Source organism: Pseudonaja textilis, chromosome 1 (assembly GCF_049901715.1).
Source record: "Pseudonaja textilis isolate UNSWEBS1 chromosome 1, rPseTex1.2, whole genome shotgun sequence".
Classification (NCBI taxonomy): Eukaryota; Metazoa; Chordata; class Lepidosauria; order Squamata; family Elapidae; genus Pseudonaja; species Pseudonaja textilis.
In genome coordinates this window covers 194,422,203-194,438,462 of record NC_141990.1, presented here as the reverse complement: position 1 = coordinate 194,438,462, position 16,260 = coordinate 194,422,203, and the positions used below count along the sequence as shown (strand labels likewise).

Genomic DNA, 16,260 nt, shown 5'->3' with positions numbered 1-16,260 from the left:
AAAGCCTCCCAGAGAGATGCCTTGAGACGCCACAAGGCCCTGGAAAGGGAGATTGATAGACGCACCAAAGAGGCCCGTACAGTGCCTCCGGTCTTCCCGCCTTCTACTCCCTCTACTTCTGCTCACCCCCCCCCCCTTTAGATTTTCCCTCCTTATCCAGGTGCAGCTCGCCCTTGCAAGAACAATAGGCTCTGATCCCTGGAACACCGGCCAGAAGGGTCCCTGAAGCCACCTTCACCCCTACAGCAGCCAGCCTCCGTCAAGAGGACTCACTCATAGACGAGGTTCCAGAGCGAGTAAGATCCTAGATGGAGCTGGCTATCCGCCAAGGGATCGCGGACAGACTCCAGCAAATAGCCAGGCCTGGTCACTAGCCGACGGTTTCTGAACTCGAGACTCAGTCCGTAAGATCCTTGCCCAGAGCGGAACAACTCCATGGCCAGGTACCCTTGCAGAGGGGCATTCCCCTTACAGAAAGGGAGGAGGAGGAGGAAGGGGAACTGGACCTAATCAGGGAAGATGAAGAGTTTGAGTTGGGGTCCATGCTGTATAGCGAACCCCTATCAGAGGCGGACCCTCTGGAAGGGGAGATGTCGGAGGACGAGGGGCTTACTCCTAACCAGCCCGCCTTCGTGGGCCTGTTCAAGCCACACTTATTTAAGTCCCTACTATTCAAGGCCAAGAATATCTCGGGCCTAATCACGCAGTCACCCTCTGACCCCCCTCCTACAACTTCGGAGGGCCCAGATGACTCCATCTTTAAACAGCCCATGGTGGAGGCCTACCCCACCCATTTCCTCCAACCTGGTGTTAAAACAGCTGGCCTCTGCAGCTGCACCTCCAGCCCTGTCTGGCCACAATAAAAAGTTTTTCAATTTGGACCCAGAATTCTCTAAATTACTGGTTACCCCTGAGGTTGTTGAGCCCATCGTGGGCCTAGCCACCTCCTCTACCCCGAGTGACGCTCTGGAGGCCCTGAAACCAGAGGACAAGTGGGGCGAGCTGGCCTTGCACCGGGCACACCAATCTGATGCCTGGGCAATCAGATCGGCTACGGCCGCTTCCTTTTTCACTAGGTCATCGATTCGATGGCTCCGTCAGCTCAAACAACACGTCCCCTCCTCCAATGTTAGGGCACATCAGGACATCGCTAAGCTCACGGCCATGGCAGAATTCTCTGCCAATGCCACATTTCACTCGGTTAAATTCTCCACAAGAGCAATCACATCACACGTCACGGCCCGCTGTCTGCTCTGGCTGAGACATTGGCAAGCAGACATTAAAAACAAAGTAAAATTGGCTTCCGCTCCCATTGTGGGAAACAAATTATTTGGCCTGTCCTTGGACCCCTTATTGATGGAGACACGCAATAAGAAAAAATTTCACCCCTCCCTTATGCTCAGGTCAGATTCCAGAACCTTACAGCCCTTTTGGAGAGGGTCCTTTCGGTCCTTCTGCCAGGCTCCCTTCTCCACCAGGTACCAAAGGCCCCCAGCCTTCAGGTCGAGTCAACCCCTGGATCATCCTGATTCAGGAGACAGGAACAGAAGGGGCACCAATTACAAAAGGCCCTTTCGGGGATCAGGTAGCAGGCCTTTCCGGCGTTCAAGATAGGCCAGGACACTCCCTTCCCATTGGCGGGCGCCTTAAATTCTTCGCCACCCAATGGGATTCATCTACCTTGGGCATCTGGGTCAGGGACACCATTAGATTCGGTCTTGCCCTTGAGTTCCGGCCCCCCCCCCCATTTTTTTATGACATCCCCTCTGTCCAGAGACCGGAATAAGCGTAACCTAATGGATTCCGATATCCAGCATCTCCTCAATATAAGAGCCATCCAACCCGTTCCCACCGCACAACAAGGGCGGGGTTTTTACTTTCATCTGTTTGTAGTCCCAAAACACTCAGGGGGTGGGGGTGGAGAGCGATATTGGATTTAAAACGTCTTAACCATTATCTGATATATCTCAAATTCAAAATGCACACACTGCAATCCATTCTCCTGGGAACCAGACAAGGGGACTGGCTCACATCCATAGACTTGACCAAGGCATACTTACATATTGCCATTCGGCCTTCCCATTCCAAATTTCTACGTTTCTGCTACAACAAGCATCACTTTCAATACGTAGCCCTTCCTTTTGGCTTAGCCTCTGCCCCCAGGACCTTCACCAAGGTCCTCGCAGCGCTAGCAGCCCATCTCAGGAACCTTCCTGTGCGTCTCCAATGTTACCTGGATGACATTCTCATCCTATCTCCCTCTGAACACCAAGCAGTGAAGGACACCCAAGCTACCCTAACTGCTCTCCAAGAGCACGGCTTCCTTATAAATGGAAAAAAGAGCTAATTATTCCCATCCACTCAGATAACCCACTTGGGAACGGTGATTGACACACTGGAAGGTAAGGTTTTCCTGTCCTCGGACAGACTACTCAGTATTCAACAATCCGTCAGAGAGATCAGGCGACGTAGGAGGGCAACCCTGCTAGATTTGTCTAAATTATTAGGGAAAATGATTTCGTGCATTTCCATTATTCCCTGGGCCTGTCTTCACTCCAGATCCCTCCAGTGGCTCCTGCTCCTGTACCAGAGATCTGGCCGAAGCAACCCAAAACACATGGTCAGGGTACCTCCAAGGGTCCCCATGTCCCTCCTCTGGTGGGACAAACCGGCCATCAACAAAGGCTGCTTCTTCAAGGAGCCCCAAAGTCTCACTATCACCACAGACGCCAGTCTATTCGGATGGGGCGCCCACCTTCTGTCACTCACATCCCAGGGCAGATGGTCTGCAGCAGAGCAATCATGCAGCATAAACTGGCTGGAACTTCACGCCGTCCACCTGGTCCTCCGCAGCTTCCTCCCCCAGGTACGCGGACAACACATTCTCATTTTAACAGACAATGTGACGGCCAAAGCCCACATAAACAAACAGGCCTTAACTCCTTACTGGCCCAGACGGCCATGGTTTGCGGACCTCTGCAGTCTATCAGTGGCCCCTCCCTGGAGGATCCCACCAGACGGGATCTCACTTTCTCAAGGTCCCCTCCTTCATCTGGATCCTCAATGGCTCCAATTAGCCGTCTGGAGGTTGAGCGGGAACGCCTGAAGAGAGAAAGGTTCTCTAGCAGGGTCATTGATACTATTCTAGCCGCCAGACGGCCCTCAACCATTCGAATTTATGATGCCACATGGGCCATTTTCTGTAAATGGTGTAACAAGTTCCAAATTAACCCAGTTTCTCCTTCTGTTGCCCAAATTTTAGACTTTCTTCAGGAGGGACTTAGTAAGGGTCTGTCCCCTAATACCTTGAAATGACAATTAGCGGCTCTAACAATGGTTATTTCCTGTGAGGGTGTTGGTTCCCTTTCCTATCACCCCCGTCTTCGGGCCTTCCTTAGAGGAGTCACTAATTTACACCCTCCAACGGTGCATCGGTACCCAACCTGGGACCTTAACAGAGTTCTTACTTCACTCACTAAACACCCCTTTGAACCCTTAAGGGAGTCAACCCTCCAGTTCCTGACTTATAAGGTAGTTTTCCTTGTGGCTATTACATCCGCCCGTCGGATATCGGAAATTGCAGCCTTATCCATTAGAAGGGACCTTTATGTATTTCATGCTGATCGGGTGGTCCTCCAGCCCGATCCCACCTTCTTGCCCAAGATCAATTCCGTTTTCCATAGGGCGCAGGAACTCATCCTTCCAAATTTTTGTCCCAGGCCATCCCAGGAAAGGGAAAGACAATGGCACATGCTTGATGTGAGACGAGTTCTGTGAATCTACATCAAGCGCACAGAGCCATTCAGGAAATCAGAGGCCTTATTCCTCTCCTTTCAGCCCAAAACACTGGGTCACAAAGTGTCACCATCTACCATAGGCCGTTGGGTAAGAGCAGCAATTGCTAGGTCATACCAGTCGCAAGCTTTACAGGTGCCCAGAGGTATAACGGCACACTCCACCAGGAGTGCGGCAACCTCAGCAGCTTGGGCAACTTAGACACCAATAACCGAAATCTGCAGGGCAGTGACTTGGGCATCCCCATCACCTTTTATTAGGCATTATAAAATCGATATGTTTGCCTCAGCAGAGGCTTCCTTCGGTAGACGGGTTCTACAGCGGGTTTTTAGAGATGCAGAGGAGGCTCAGGACCAGATGGATTCCCTCCCGTAGGACAGGCCCAGCTTTGGTATGTCCCACTACTGGATGCTCTGAGCAGCTCTGAGGAGAAGGGGCGTTGGTTCTTACCTGATACACCCATTCTCTTTGAGCTGCGAACAGCATCCAGCCCCACCCATATTTCACCATCTGGTAGGGTCTTGTTTCGGCCAATGAACCATTAGGTAGTTAGGATTAGAGCACGGATTTTTTTCCTCTCATCTTCGCAAAACTGGGGAACGCTATGGAGGAGTCATGTGGAGGAGGAGGAGCGTTCCTCAGTTCAAGCTCAGCCTATGAATACAGAGACTGAAGCACCTCCCACTACTGGATGCTCTTCGCAGCTCAAAGAGAATGGGCGTATCAGGTAAGAACCAATGCCCCTTTTCTCTATACCCCAAAGGTTCTTTATTTGTTGCCTCATCTCAAAAACCTGAACAAGCAGATCCCTCATGGAAGCTGCAATTCAACATCTGTTGGACATTCGAGCCATCCAGCCGGTCCCAGAGGACCAGCAGTGACTGTGGATTTTACTCCATCTTGTTTGTAGTCCCAAAGTCTTTGGGGGGTGGGGGGTGGAGAGCAATTCTCAACCTGAAGAGACTCAACAAGCATCTAGTATACAAAAAATTCAAAATGCAGTCCCTCCAATCCATACTGAAAAGCATCCGGGAAGGCAACTTCCTGACGGCAGTAGAGTTAACTGAAGCATACCTACTCATTCCTATATTACCGGCTCACCAACGCTTCCTACGGTTCTGCTACGCAAATAAACACTACCAGTACAGGGCCCTCCCATTTTGGCCTATCTTTGGCACCCAGAACATTCATGAAGATCCTAGCGTTGCTGTCAGCTCACCTCAGAACCATCCCTATTCACGTCCAATGCTATTTGGACGACATACTGATCCATTCCCTCTTACCTCTGGGCAACAGAAGACCTCCACTTCACAATCCAGGTCCTTCAGAATTACATATTTTCAGTCAACTATGACAAGAGCCTCTTCTCTCCTACTAACATAATTCTCCACTTAGGAGCATATATAGAAACGACATCATGCAGTCTCCCTGTGCCAGGACCGCCAGGACAGCATCAGAGCTCTGATGAGCCAGATCCAATTGAGCCGAACAGTGCTCTGGTCCTCTTCTCACAACTCTTAGGCAATCTGTATCTTCATTGTTCCCTGGGCTTGTCTGCATACCAGTGGTTACAGTGGTTCCTCCTGCCATGCCAGAGATCTGGTAAGAGCAATTCAGCTACCAGAGTCCGGATTCCACCAGAAGTCCTCCAGTCCTTCCAGTGGTGGATGTCCCTGGCCAGAGCCAAGGGATGCACATTCAAGGAGTCGAATTGTCTCACCATCACCATGGACGCCAGTTTGTTTGGCTGGGGAGCCCACATGCAGACCCAGATTGCACAAGGCCAGTGGACAACTTCTCTGACCGGGTAATACATACCATTCAAGCTTCTAGGAGGCCATCTACAAACAATTTATGATTCCACCTGGAAAACCTGTGCCTGGTGCTCCAAAACCTCTATTGATCCTCTTTCAGTATCAGTGGCCCGAATCCTGGACTTCCTACAGGCTGGGCTAGACAAGGGCCTATCGCCCAATACAATACGCAGACAAGTGACCGCCATATCCTTTGTGTTATCTTATGGGGAACTGGAGTCCCTTGCATGGCACCCTATTGTGCGCAGCTTTATCAGAGGCGCTACTAACTTAAAGCCTTCAACGGTTCACTGATATCCCTCTTGGGGTACAGTCCTCCAGGTGCTCTCTGCTGCAGCCGTTGAACCTTTGCACTCAGCCAGCCTTTGTTTTCTCACCTGCAAGGTCTCCTTTCTCATGGCTATCACCTCAGTGAGACGCATCTCTGAGTAAGTAGCCCTCTCAATAAGAAAGGATCTATGAATTTTCCATCCCAACAGAGTTATTCTGCGCTTGGACCCTTCGTTCCTGCTAAAGGTCAATTCTTTATTTCACAGGGTACAAGAATTTTGATTTTACCGGACTTTTTCCCTAGTCTGACCCATGCCCTAGAGAGGAAATGGCACACTTGGATATCAGGAGGGCTCTTTGTATCTATATCAAGAGGACAGCTTCCTTTCAGAGATCGGAGTCCCTGTTCATATCGTTTCAACCCTCCACATTGGGTAATAAAGTCACAGCATCAACAATAGGCTCGTGGATACGGGCATGCATTGTCAAATCATATGAACTTCAGGCTCTCCCGTTGCTTCAGAGAGTGACAGGCCACTCCACTAGAAGCGCGACCATCACAGCAACATGGGCCACTCAGGTTCCCATTGAGGAGATACGCCGAGCAGTGATGTGGTCTTCTCCATCCCCATTTATACACCATTATAAGCTGGATGCCTTCGTTTCTGCTGAAGCGGCCTTCGGTAGACAAGTTCTCCAGAAGGTATACACAGGTTTGGGGACTCTGGACCAGACTGCTTCCCGCCCTTAGGACGTGCCGGCTTTGGCATGTCTCATTCATTGGATTCTCCTCAGCACACTCGGAGAAGGGGCATTGGTCTTACCTGACACGCTCCTTCTCGGTGTGCTGAGAGAGAATCCAACTCACCCTGGTGGCCATCTGGACCAGGGTCCAGGGGTGGTCAAGTCAGGTCAAGCATCTCACCATTGTCAAAACTGGGGAAGTAGACGCAAGAGGCAAAGATTTGATTGACTCAGTTTAACGAGCAGGAAGGCAGAGTTAACCCATTCCTTGGATTCTCTCTCAGCAAACCAAGAAGAAACACGTGTCAGGTAAGAACAATGCCCCTTCTGATGTCCAGATCAAGCTATTCCAGAGAAGGGGATTGGGAATTGAAAAGGTATGGTTTTGAAGTTTCTGCAGATAGCAGTATCTAATAGGAGGGCCCGGAAGTGGGCTTGCCTTACTTGGATCTTATTGGGAAGGCAAATAATACTGGGAAAAGATAGTCCCACAAATAGCCAGGGCTAAAACATGAAGAGCTTAAAGGTTGGCACCTAGACACATGGGAGCCAAGCGGGAACTAGATTTGCTGTCAAAGTTGTTGCTTAAGTTTACCAAGACACAGCTATTGCTTCTCTTAACGACTACCACATTATGGACCTGCTAGTAGTTCCAAATACTAAAGAATAGTGCCATATGGAGTTTGTTGCAGTAATCCAATTGAGAGGTAACAAAGGCACGAGTGACTGAATAATTCCTCCTATTGTAAGAGGGTCCTAAATGGTACACAAGGTTGAGATATGCAAATTCCTTCTTGGCCAAAGCTGCCTCCTGCTCATAAGTGCAGGAAGACACCCAAGTTACAAAACAGTTTTATTGGAGCGGGAGTATGACTTCAGCCTAAACTAAATATGGTATTTCTCCAGAATTCAATGGCTTATGAACACAGAACCACTCTATCTTTCTGGAATTAAACAACCTCTTCCTCAGAATCCATATGCTAGAAACCTCAGGGACCTGGATGGCATTTTAACAGTATAGTTCAGATGGCTCAGGATCTGTAAAATTGGGTATCATCAGTATAGTATGATACCCAACCCTGTGTTGGTGAATAACCACCTCATGTGACATTTGATAATAGTCATAATCAGAAGAGAAACTTATCCAAATAGAACAGTCAGGTTTCAAGAATACAATATGGTATTAAATGTAGAATTTTTAAAGCAAATAACTAAGTTGGAAAATAAAAATAGTTTTAACTGTCTTTAGATTCCCCATGGAGGTACAGTGATGTGCCCAGATCTTCATCTATGGTACTTGGATCATTAACAACTGGACTTGTGAGAGAGAGAAGAGAGCTAGAAAGGACAGAGCCATCTGTTAGTTTTGTGGATTGTAGTCAAAGGAATGGTGATTTCCCTCCATCAGCATGTATGTATTGGAAAGCTGAGCATGTTTAGTTATACGTTATTCCATAAACTTGCCTGGGATGTTTATCTTGCTCTTGTAATGTTGTCTGACTATTGATTTAGTTGCTTCATACATACAACTTGCTTGTTGATAATGCCATTAACTGTGGCAGTCAAGTCTTACTAGCAAGCATCTAGTTACTTTTTTTCATTGTTTAAAAAACTGTAGGACTCTACTGTGCCTTTTAAATGAAAATTATTTTGAAATATAAGCAACATGGTGGCTCACTTAGTTAGGATGCTAACTTGACAAACAACAAACTCATGTTCAAGACTCAAGTGCTACTATGGGGCAGTTGAGCTCCCGTCCTTTGCTCCAGCTTCTGCCAGGGACATGAAAGCCCCTATCTGGGCATCTCCCGGGGAACAGTGATGTCACCAGCTAATCTTTTCAACCTGGAAGCAACGAGGGCGATGCGATTTTGAAATGTGATATTACAATTTAAAATACTAGACCTCGAGATATTTGGCCTAATTTTAATGCATAATTAAATTGTAATCACATAAAATACTATTGATCAGTATTTCCATTTAGAGTATATTGGTAAAGAGTTAGCTCAGAAGCCAATAACAAACACATTGGCAATTCAAGATCTTTGGTATCTTTCTAATGCCAAAATAGTAATGTGTTTGCTGTTCCCTTTACTCAGTGAATTGACATTATTAGAGACAGGACATCCAAGTTTTAGTATATAATTCAGAGGTATATTTATGTCTTTACACATACACACACACACACACATCCCATAAATATTGAAAAGTATCTTACATTTATATGATTTATATTTATATTAAATTATCTCATAGTAAGATAACAAAGAACATAATGTTCTATAAGATTCTTAGCAATTTATTAATTGTAAATAACTAGTATTTACCTTAGCAATATTCTTTTAACAGTTTATAAAATACTGTAGAGTTAGGACATCTAAAACTCATTTTAGTACTGATAACAGTATGGGAATTCTAGATTCTGTTAATGCATTTGGATCACACAGTGAAATTAGGATATGTTTTGAATATGCTGCCATTTTCAAATCTTAGGCAATCCAAGCTAACTATACTATAACTCAGATTGTTTAAAAATTGTTTGGCTGTAAGTAGATTTATGCTATTCTCCACTTTCTCGTGATTTGTTCCCATCCAAGAGATTTACTTGCAATTTTCAAATTAGCATTATTCCAGAGTGTAAATTTGTCATGTGAATAACCCCATCTCAGCTTTTTCCAATTGTGCCTTTAATGCAGAAACTGTAATAGACTTTGGCTGAAGATGGATATTTGTCTTGCTATTATGTCAGGAAGGTCACATTCTAACTGTGCCAACAATATTTTTGACTTTATCACTTAGAGACTTTATTTAACACATAGAGACACTGAACTCAAAATATGTGTTCAGTGATAAAGCAGAGAATTAGGAAAGATAAACTTCCATTATCATGATAGCTATAATTTAAATAAAGAAAACCCAGCAGTTTAGAAATATTACAGCATTTAAGGCATTCATTATATTAGCACAGAAATATCTTTATCAACCTTGAAGTGATATGCATCTTTATATTTCTCTTTCCTTATGCTCAGTGGGATTTTAAACCGTTCATCACTCCTCCTATGTCAGTTTTATCTGTTTTAAATGTTTGGAATATTTATATCCATAAATGAAGAAAGTTTCCTTGGAATAGCTGTTCCCAGATTTTGCAAATTTAAACAATTAAATCCATGGGAGAGCCTTTAAATTGTGTATGAACTTCAATCACAACTGTTTGAAGCAAACTATATGCTAAAAGGAAACTAAGCAGTAAAAATCTCATGATTTTAATTTTAAAGACATGTCAAATTGTAAAAGTTATGCAGTTCTTAATCTTGAGCTACACAAATAACATTTAGTGATCATGTGTAAATTAGATTTCTAAGAATGGTTCGGTGTATCTCTTAATTTCATGGTACATGAACAGCTTAGACATTCTTGCAACTTAAAATATTTAAATCTGGAAAAAATGGAGCAACTCTTTAAAATAATTGTATAGGTCAGGAACAGAAAAAGAAAAAAAGGCTGATACACATTTTTAAAAATCAAAAAACAAAGCAAAGCACAACAAAAAACAAATGTACATGGAGAAAGTTTTTTTTTTTTAAAGCCAGAAATAAATTCTAGAATAAAAACTAAAAGAAAAAAGTTATTTAACTTCTCAGTAACATCTGGGGCATCCAGGAATTTTTAAAAAGTTGGAAAAACAAAAAAAGATTTAGTCTCTTTGTATAGTAAATGGTTTTCACTTCTGAACCCATCAGTGGAAGAATATCTGGTTCTCAACAGTAATATTTAGTTCTTGGGACAAATGGAAATGAAAACCTATCCAATAAGCAGATTCAATTTCAAATTGTATACCCTGTGTGCAGGGATAAAATTCTATACAGGTAGTCCTTGACTTACGACCACAATTGAGCCCAAAATTTCTGTTGTTAAATAAGACATTTGTTAAGTGAGTTTTGCCTCATTTTACAACCTTTCTTGCCATAGTTGTTAAATGAATCACTATGATTGTTAAATTACCAACGGGTGTTTACTGAACCTGGCTTTTCCCATTGACTTCGTTTGTCAGAAGGTTGCAAACATGACCCCAGGACATTGTGACAGGGATAAATATGAATCAATGGCCAAGCATCTGTATTTTGATCACGATGGTGGGGATGCTGCAAAGCAGTCATAAGTCACTTTTTTCTGTGCTGTTGTAACTTTGAGCGGTCACTAAATGAACTGTTGTAAGTCAAGGACTACCTGTATTAGTGGGAAATGTGTTCTGGTCTGATCTTGCTCAGTAATATATGGAATGTTTAAAAATATATCTGGTTTCCTGTATGTAATGTAATATGCTTTATTAATTCCCTTTTTTCTGTTCTTTTTTTCCTTGCTACCTTTTATGTGGGTTTTTCCTATTTTTCTCCTTTTTTGCACATTAAAGCAGTTAGAAAAAACATGCTGGACTAGTAATTTTAAATAGCCTTCATCAATCTTAGAACTAGTTTCAGCTAATGAAAAGCGGCGTAACTACCAGAACATACTTGATTTTTAAGCCAGTTCAAACAGCCAAAAATGTCTCATTTTATGAAACATTTATAATTCTTCTTGAAAGAATAATTACTGCTTTTAGCTAGCTTTATTATAAGATTGAAACACTAACAATATATGATTCATAAATTCATTTACACTAAAACTTTTTTGTTTTTCAGTTTTATTTAAAGACCAAATCGAGTAAAATCTGGGGAAAAAAATGTTAATGAATATACCTTGCTTCTCTGCTTCTGTAAACATTTAAGGAAGTTTAGCAATTGAAACCAAGATGAAATTGTAAAACATAAATTTAACACGACTGCAATTAAAATAAATTAACAATTGATGTTTGCAAAATAACCTATTGCTTTCCTAAATACTGAGAAAATGAAGACCAAATCCACCTCCATCTCCCTGGAGAATGTTCCAAGTCCATTGCCTGGGAATCCCAGAAAAGGCAGCCTCCCATATACCAGAAAGCTGAGATTTCAGCAGCAATGACATCTTCAGAATAGTATCTCCTGCTGATCTAAGGAACTGGGCAGGTTCATAGCAAGAGAGGTCTTTTGTGAAATAGACAGGTCCTGAGTCACTTACAGTTTTAAAAGTCAGATATTAAATTAAGCTTATTCAGCTGTTGTGTCTGTTTGGCAACTGAAAGTCAGCTCTGTCTAGCAGTTAAGGTGCTGGACTAGGAATGGGGAAAGCTGAGTTTCTCTAGCCCTACCATAGACATAAATGGTAGCTGGGTGATCTTGGGCCAGTTATTGTTTGACAGGCATAGAACCACTACTGAAAAGTGTTTCAAATAGGCTGATGCTACAGTATGTTTGAGAGTTTGATTGTGAAATGGTGAATTATAACTAAATGCAATATACACACACAAATGTATGTTTTGCAGTGAAGATTTGCCTAGTTGGATAACAAATTGTATGTAGGCTAACAACCAAACTCAGAGATCACTCCACAGATAGAGCTGTGTTTTAAGAAGTATATTTCCTTAATTTGATTAAATCTGTAGCCAGTGTCTAATTTAATTCTTTCTTTTATTTTTCTTAGATTTGCAGGAAAGACCTGCTTCTTCATATGCACAGGGAGCTAGACCAAAGGAAAACTCATTGAGTTCTTTAAGGCTGAACACATCCATGAACCACCAGTTGCCTTCTGAACATGAATCTTCATTACTTTCTAGAGAGCGTAGCTGGAATTCAAGATCTAACTATGTCCCAAGAGAAGTAGAGACTTCTGAAATGAATATACAGCCAGAGTTTACCCATGATACCATGAGAAGTGGAACCAGAACCTCAAACCATTCTGAAGGGATTTTGCCAACCCAAAGGTCATTAAGTGAGCCTTCTGCTGATACTGAAGGAAGGCGTTCAACAAGGCAGTTACTATCTCGCCTGGCATCTAGTATGTCCTCCACTTTTTTCCCAAGAAGGTCTGGCCAGGACTCTTTGACGTCTTCAAGATCATTAGGTTCTAGAGATATAAGTGTTCTAAGAGCTCAAGCTTCTGCCCAGGCTACTACTTCTAACACACTTACAACTTCGGAAGGTACAGAAGCTCAAACACCTGATCCTGGTCCTCAGGGATTTAGCTTCCTTAGAAGACGCTGGGGTTTGGCAGGTGTTTCACCAAATCCTAATGCTGAGTCAGAACCTGGAAATTACAGACATCATTCTGAAAGTAGAAATGCAGGTTCTTGGCTGTCATCTTCTTTGAGAAACAGATGTACACCTTTGTTTTCAAGAAGGAGAAGAGAAGGAAGAGATGAAACGGCAAGAACTTCTACCTCTGAAACATCTGCTAGGTCACTGCATCTTTTTAGGAGAAGAGAATCTGCTGGGGATGTACCTCTTGAAGCACAAAGGGAATCCCTCAGGCCCAGGCCATCAATACCTGCAGTACCCAGTGGTACTACATCTGCTGCTTCGGGGTCAGAGTCAGTGCCTCCTAGAAGAAATCCAGGAATATCAGGAATGTTTCCTGGCTCTCTCTTTCGGTTTGCAATGCCACCAACTTTGGGAAATAACTTGTCCGACAATGTTATGATAACTGTAGATATTATTCCATCAAGCTGGAATCAGTCAAATGGACAAGATAGTGACAAATCAAAAATACCACCTTCAAGAGATCCAGAAAAGCTACAGAAAATTAAAGAGAGGTAAACAGCTATTTTTAATCATTTGAATGATGATTTAATTATACATTTTATTGGGCAAGTCCTACATATATTGCAACAAATAATATCTTGAGAATGCTGATGTATCTGATTAATGTCATAATACGCAAACAAGTTTGATTCAATGTAGTAAATTTTCTCACCTCTGTTCAGTCTTCTTTCAGAAGACTCAGAAGAAGAGGAAGAAGACTTATGTAGGATTTGTCAAATGTCCTCTACATCTGCCACTAATCTCTTAATTGAGCCATGTAAATGTGCTGGAAGTCTGCAGTATGTTCACCAGGAATGTATGAAAAAGTGGCTACAATCCAAGATCAACTCAGGTAAGAATTCATTTTTAAGATCACAATTCTGGAAAAATAGATTAGTTTGGAAGTTGATCACAAAAAGGGATTGTTAAAGTAGTTGGAAAACAAATGAAACTGGCTGAATGTATGTAAGAGTGAGGATCCTTGGTGCTCTCTGAGCTTGGAAGTTTTCTTGCAGATGTTTCATTACCGTGCACTGTTGTCTAGTTTGGGTAATGAAACATTTTCAAGAAAACATCCAAGCTTAACAAATCACTTCCTGGTAGGCCTGTTTACAGTGACTACCTGGTAGGCCTGTTTAAAGTTACCTGTTTTCTGCCAGGGAGGGGTGACTTGCTGCTTGTCCAGGGCTATTATGGGAAATACTGAAGGCATCTAGCAGATAAAGTTGCTTAGATTCACTCAGAGATGGACTTTTACTGGGTAGACTGTAAGAGAAGCAAGGTTTTGTGTAGGACAGGTGTGAAACTAAACTCCGGAGGAGGTGGATGGGATCCTTCTAGCTGTTAAGTGGAATTTCTCTTTATTAAATCTCTGTCCCTCTTCTTGGTGAAAGCTACCCAGGAGGTGACAGTAGTTGAATTCATGCCATAATCACTGAGGAAAGAGTGGTTCCCCTACTGGACCCAACTATATGAACAATTTAAGGAGAAAATTCCTAATGGTTAGAGCAATCAAATAGCTTGCCTTCAGAAATTATGGGTGCTCCATCATTGGAGGTTTTCAAAAAGAGACTGGACAACCGTTTGTTTGAAATGGTATAGGGACTCCTGTTTGAGCAGCGGGTTGGACAAAGTCCTCCAAGATCCTTTCCAACTCTATTATTCTATGTTCTAAGTTCTGGCTATCACAGGGTTGCCATGGCTGTGATTATGACATCAAAGCATCCGGTGGGCATGTGGTTACCATTTCCAACCTGCTTTGTTGACTTCTGACAAGTGAAATCAATGGGAATGCCAGCAGGAAATCAAAAATGGCAACCATGTTTCAACAAGAGTTTCAAGAGCATTTCAAAATCCATTTAGAATTTTATTCACTGGAAGAAATACATAGAAATATACGTATACTGAGATTATATTTGGTTAGAAATACCAGTTAAATACCTGTTAAATTCATTTTTAATGCAAATCGTTTTTAAAAAAAAATACAGTGTGGTATAGAAACACAATAGAATGGGCAACTGTAAAATGTTTATTTTATCTTGTTGATCTTAACTGTAACAATAATTTAGCCTTAATACATAATCTGTGAAAACATGGACACTTGAGATGGGTATCCTAATTTCTCTACTCTTGCATATTTCTCTTAGAATCATAGTTGTAAAATATAGCAGTGAATTTAGTTTTCTGTTTAATGATGTATTTTTCTCTATAATTGCTGACCATTTCTGAATGTTTTCAATGCCAAGGCTAAATAAAACAAAAAGTAAAACTTTTTCCCCCACTAGGTACTTCACTGGAAGACATAACTACCTGTGAATTGTGCAAAGAGAAGCTTCAGCTCAATCTTGACAATTTTGATATCCATGAACTCCATAGAGCACATGCAAATGAACAAGTTAGTATATTTTGGCTAATTTGGTAAGTGTCAGTTCAGTGCTTGTGACTCAGGATAGGTTCTCTTTCCAACTCTGGAAGAAATAATCTGTTTGTGACAGACAGTTGATGTTGCCTGTATGTTGCTACTCTTCAGTTCTAGATGGCTTAAATTATAAACATGTAAAATACCTCAAGAAACCTCGTATACATAAAACACATTCCTTTTTACAACCCTGTAATCCAAGGGTCTTGGCACGTTTAAGACTTGTGGACTCCCAGAATTCTTGAGCTAACATGACTGGAGGAGGAATTCTGGGAGTTGAAGTCCTCAAGTCTTAAAGTTGTCAAGTTTGAAGACCCCTGCTGTAATCCCTTAATTCTGGGTAGAGTCGGGGTGACTAAATAGAGCTGAGTGTTTACTGGCCAGATGCCCTTCCCAGTGCCACGTGGAGGTCACAGCAGATATTTTTTCTTGCGCCCTAGGAGAGAAATATCTGCCACTAGCTAAGATTGAATTCTCAACATTCTGAGTGGGAGGCAAGCATCTTTATCACTGGGGCATCACACCGCTGAAACTCCATGTACATATAAGCATGAAAACATTAAAAAAAACCTCCATTTACATATAAGCATAAAAACTTTTTTAAAAAAAACCTCCATATACATATAAGCATAAAAAAATAAGTACCAACAAATACAAATACCCTATGTCAACAGGCATACCTCCTCTCCTGTCCAAAGGGCACTCTCCTGTGCAAAATAGAATTGATTCTGAAGCTCAAAACGCTTCTGATACTTAGGAGGGATGAGGCCAATAGAATTCCTATTCAAAATCGAATATGCTATTTCCTTAATATCATTCAGGCCACAAACTCAAAGCCATTCCATCTTGGAGGGATTCATTTGAAATCTGTTCATCCCCAGCCAGATCCTGATAATCTCTAGGCACCAGGTCAACCTTTATATCAGAAATGAGGCATATATTTCAGCATGATTATAATACCAAACCCTCAGAGGACCAGCTCCAATGACTTCAGGTAGATGTTAAAAAGGAATGGAGAGAGGGGAGAGGTGCTCCACAAAATAGAGGTCTGTGGGCAGATCTC

At 42.6% G+C, this 16,260-nt stretch overlaps 1 protein-coding gene across 17 annotated transcripts in view; it reads left to right on the top strand.

Annotated features, from left to right (window-relative positions):
- Window positions 1-16,260, top strand: part of MARCHF7 (membrane associated ring-CH-type finger 7) — a 41,138-nt gene that overhangs the window by 18,531 nt on the left and 6,347 nt on the right. For 10 of the 17 annotated variants that reach the window (XM_087920105.1, XM_087920109.1, XM_087920108.1 and 7 more), the window contains 4 exons: window positions 7,873-8,034; window positions 12,183-13,290; window positions 13,462-13,631; window positions 15,064-15,173. In XM_087920105.1, coding sequence (XP_087776231.1) covers window positions 7,873-8,034; window positions 12,183-13,290; window positions 13,462-13,631; window positions 15,064-15,173 — 1,550 coding nt within the window. The remainder of the gene's footprint in view (window positions 1-7,872; window positions 8,035-12,182; window positions 13,291-13,461; window positions 13,632-15,063; window positions 15,174-16,260) is intronic. The other 7 variants (XM_087920111.1, XM_087920115.1, XM_087920114.1 and 4 more) reach the window with 1 other exon arrangement.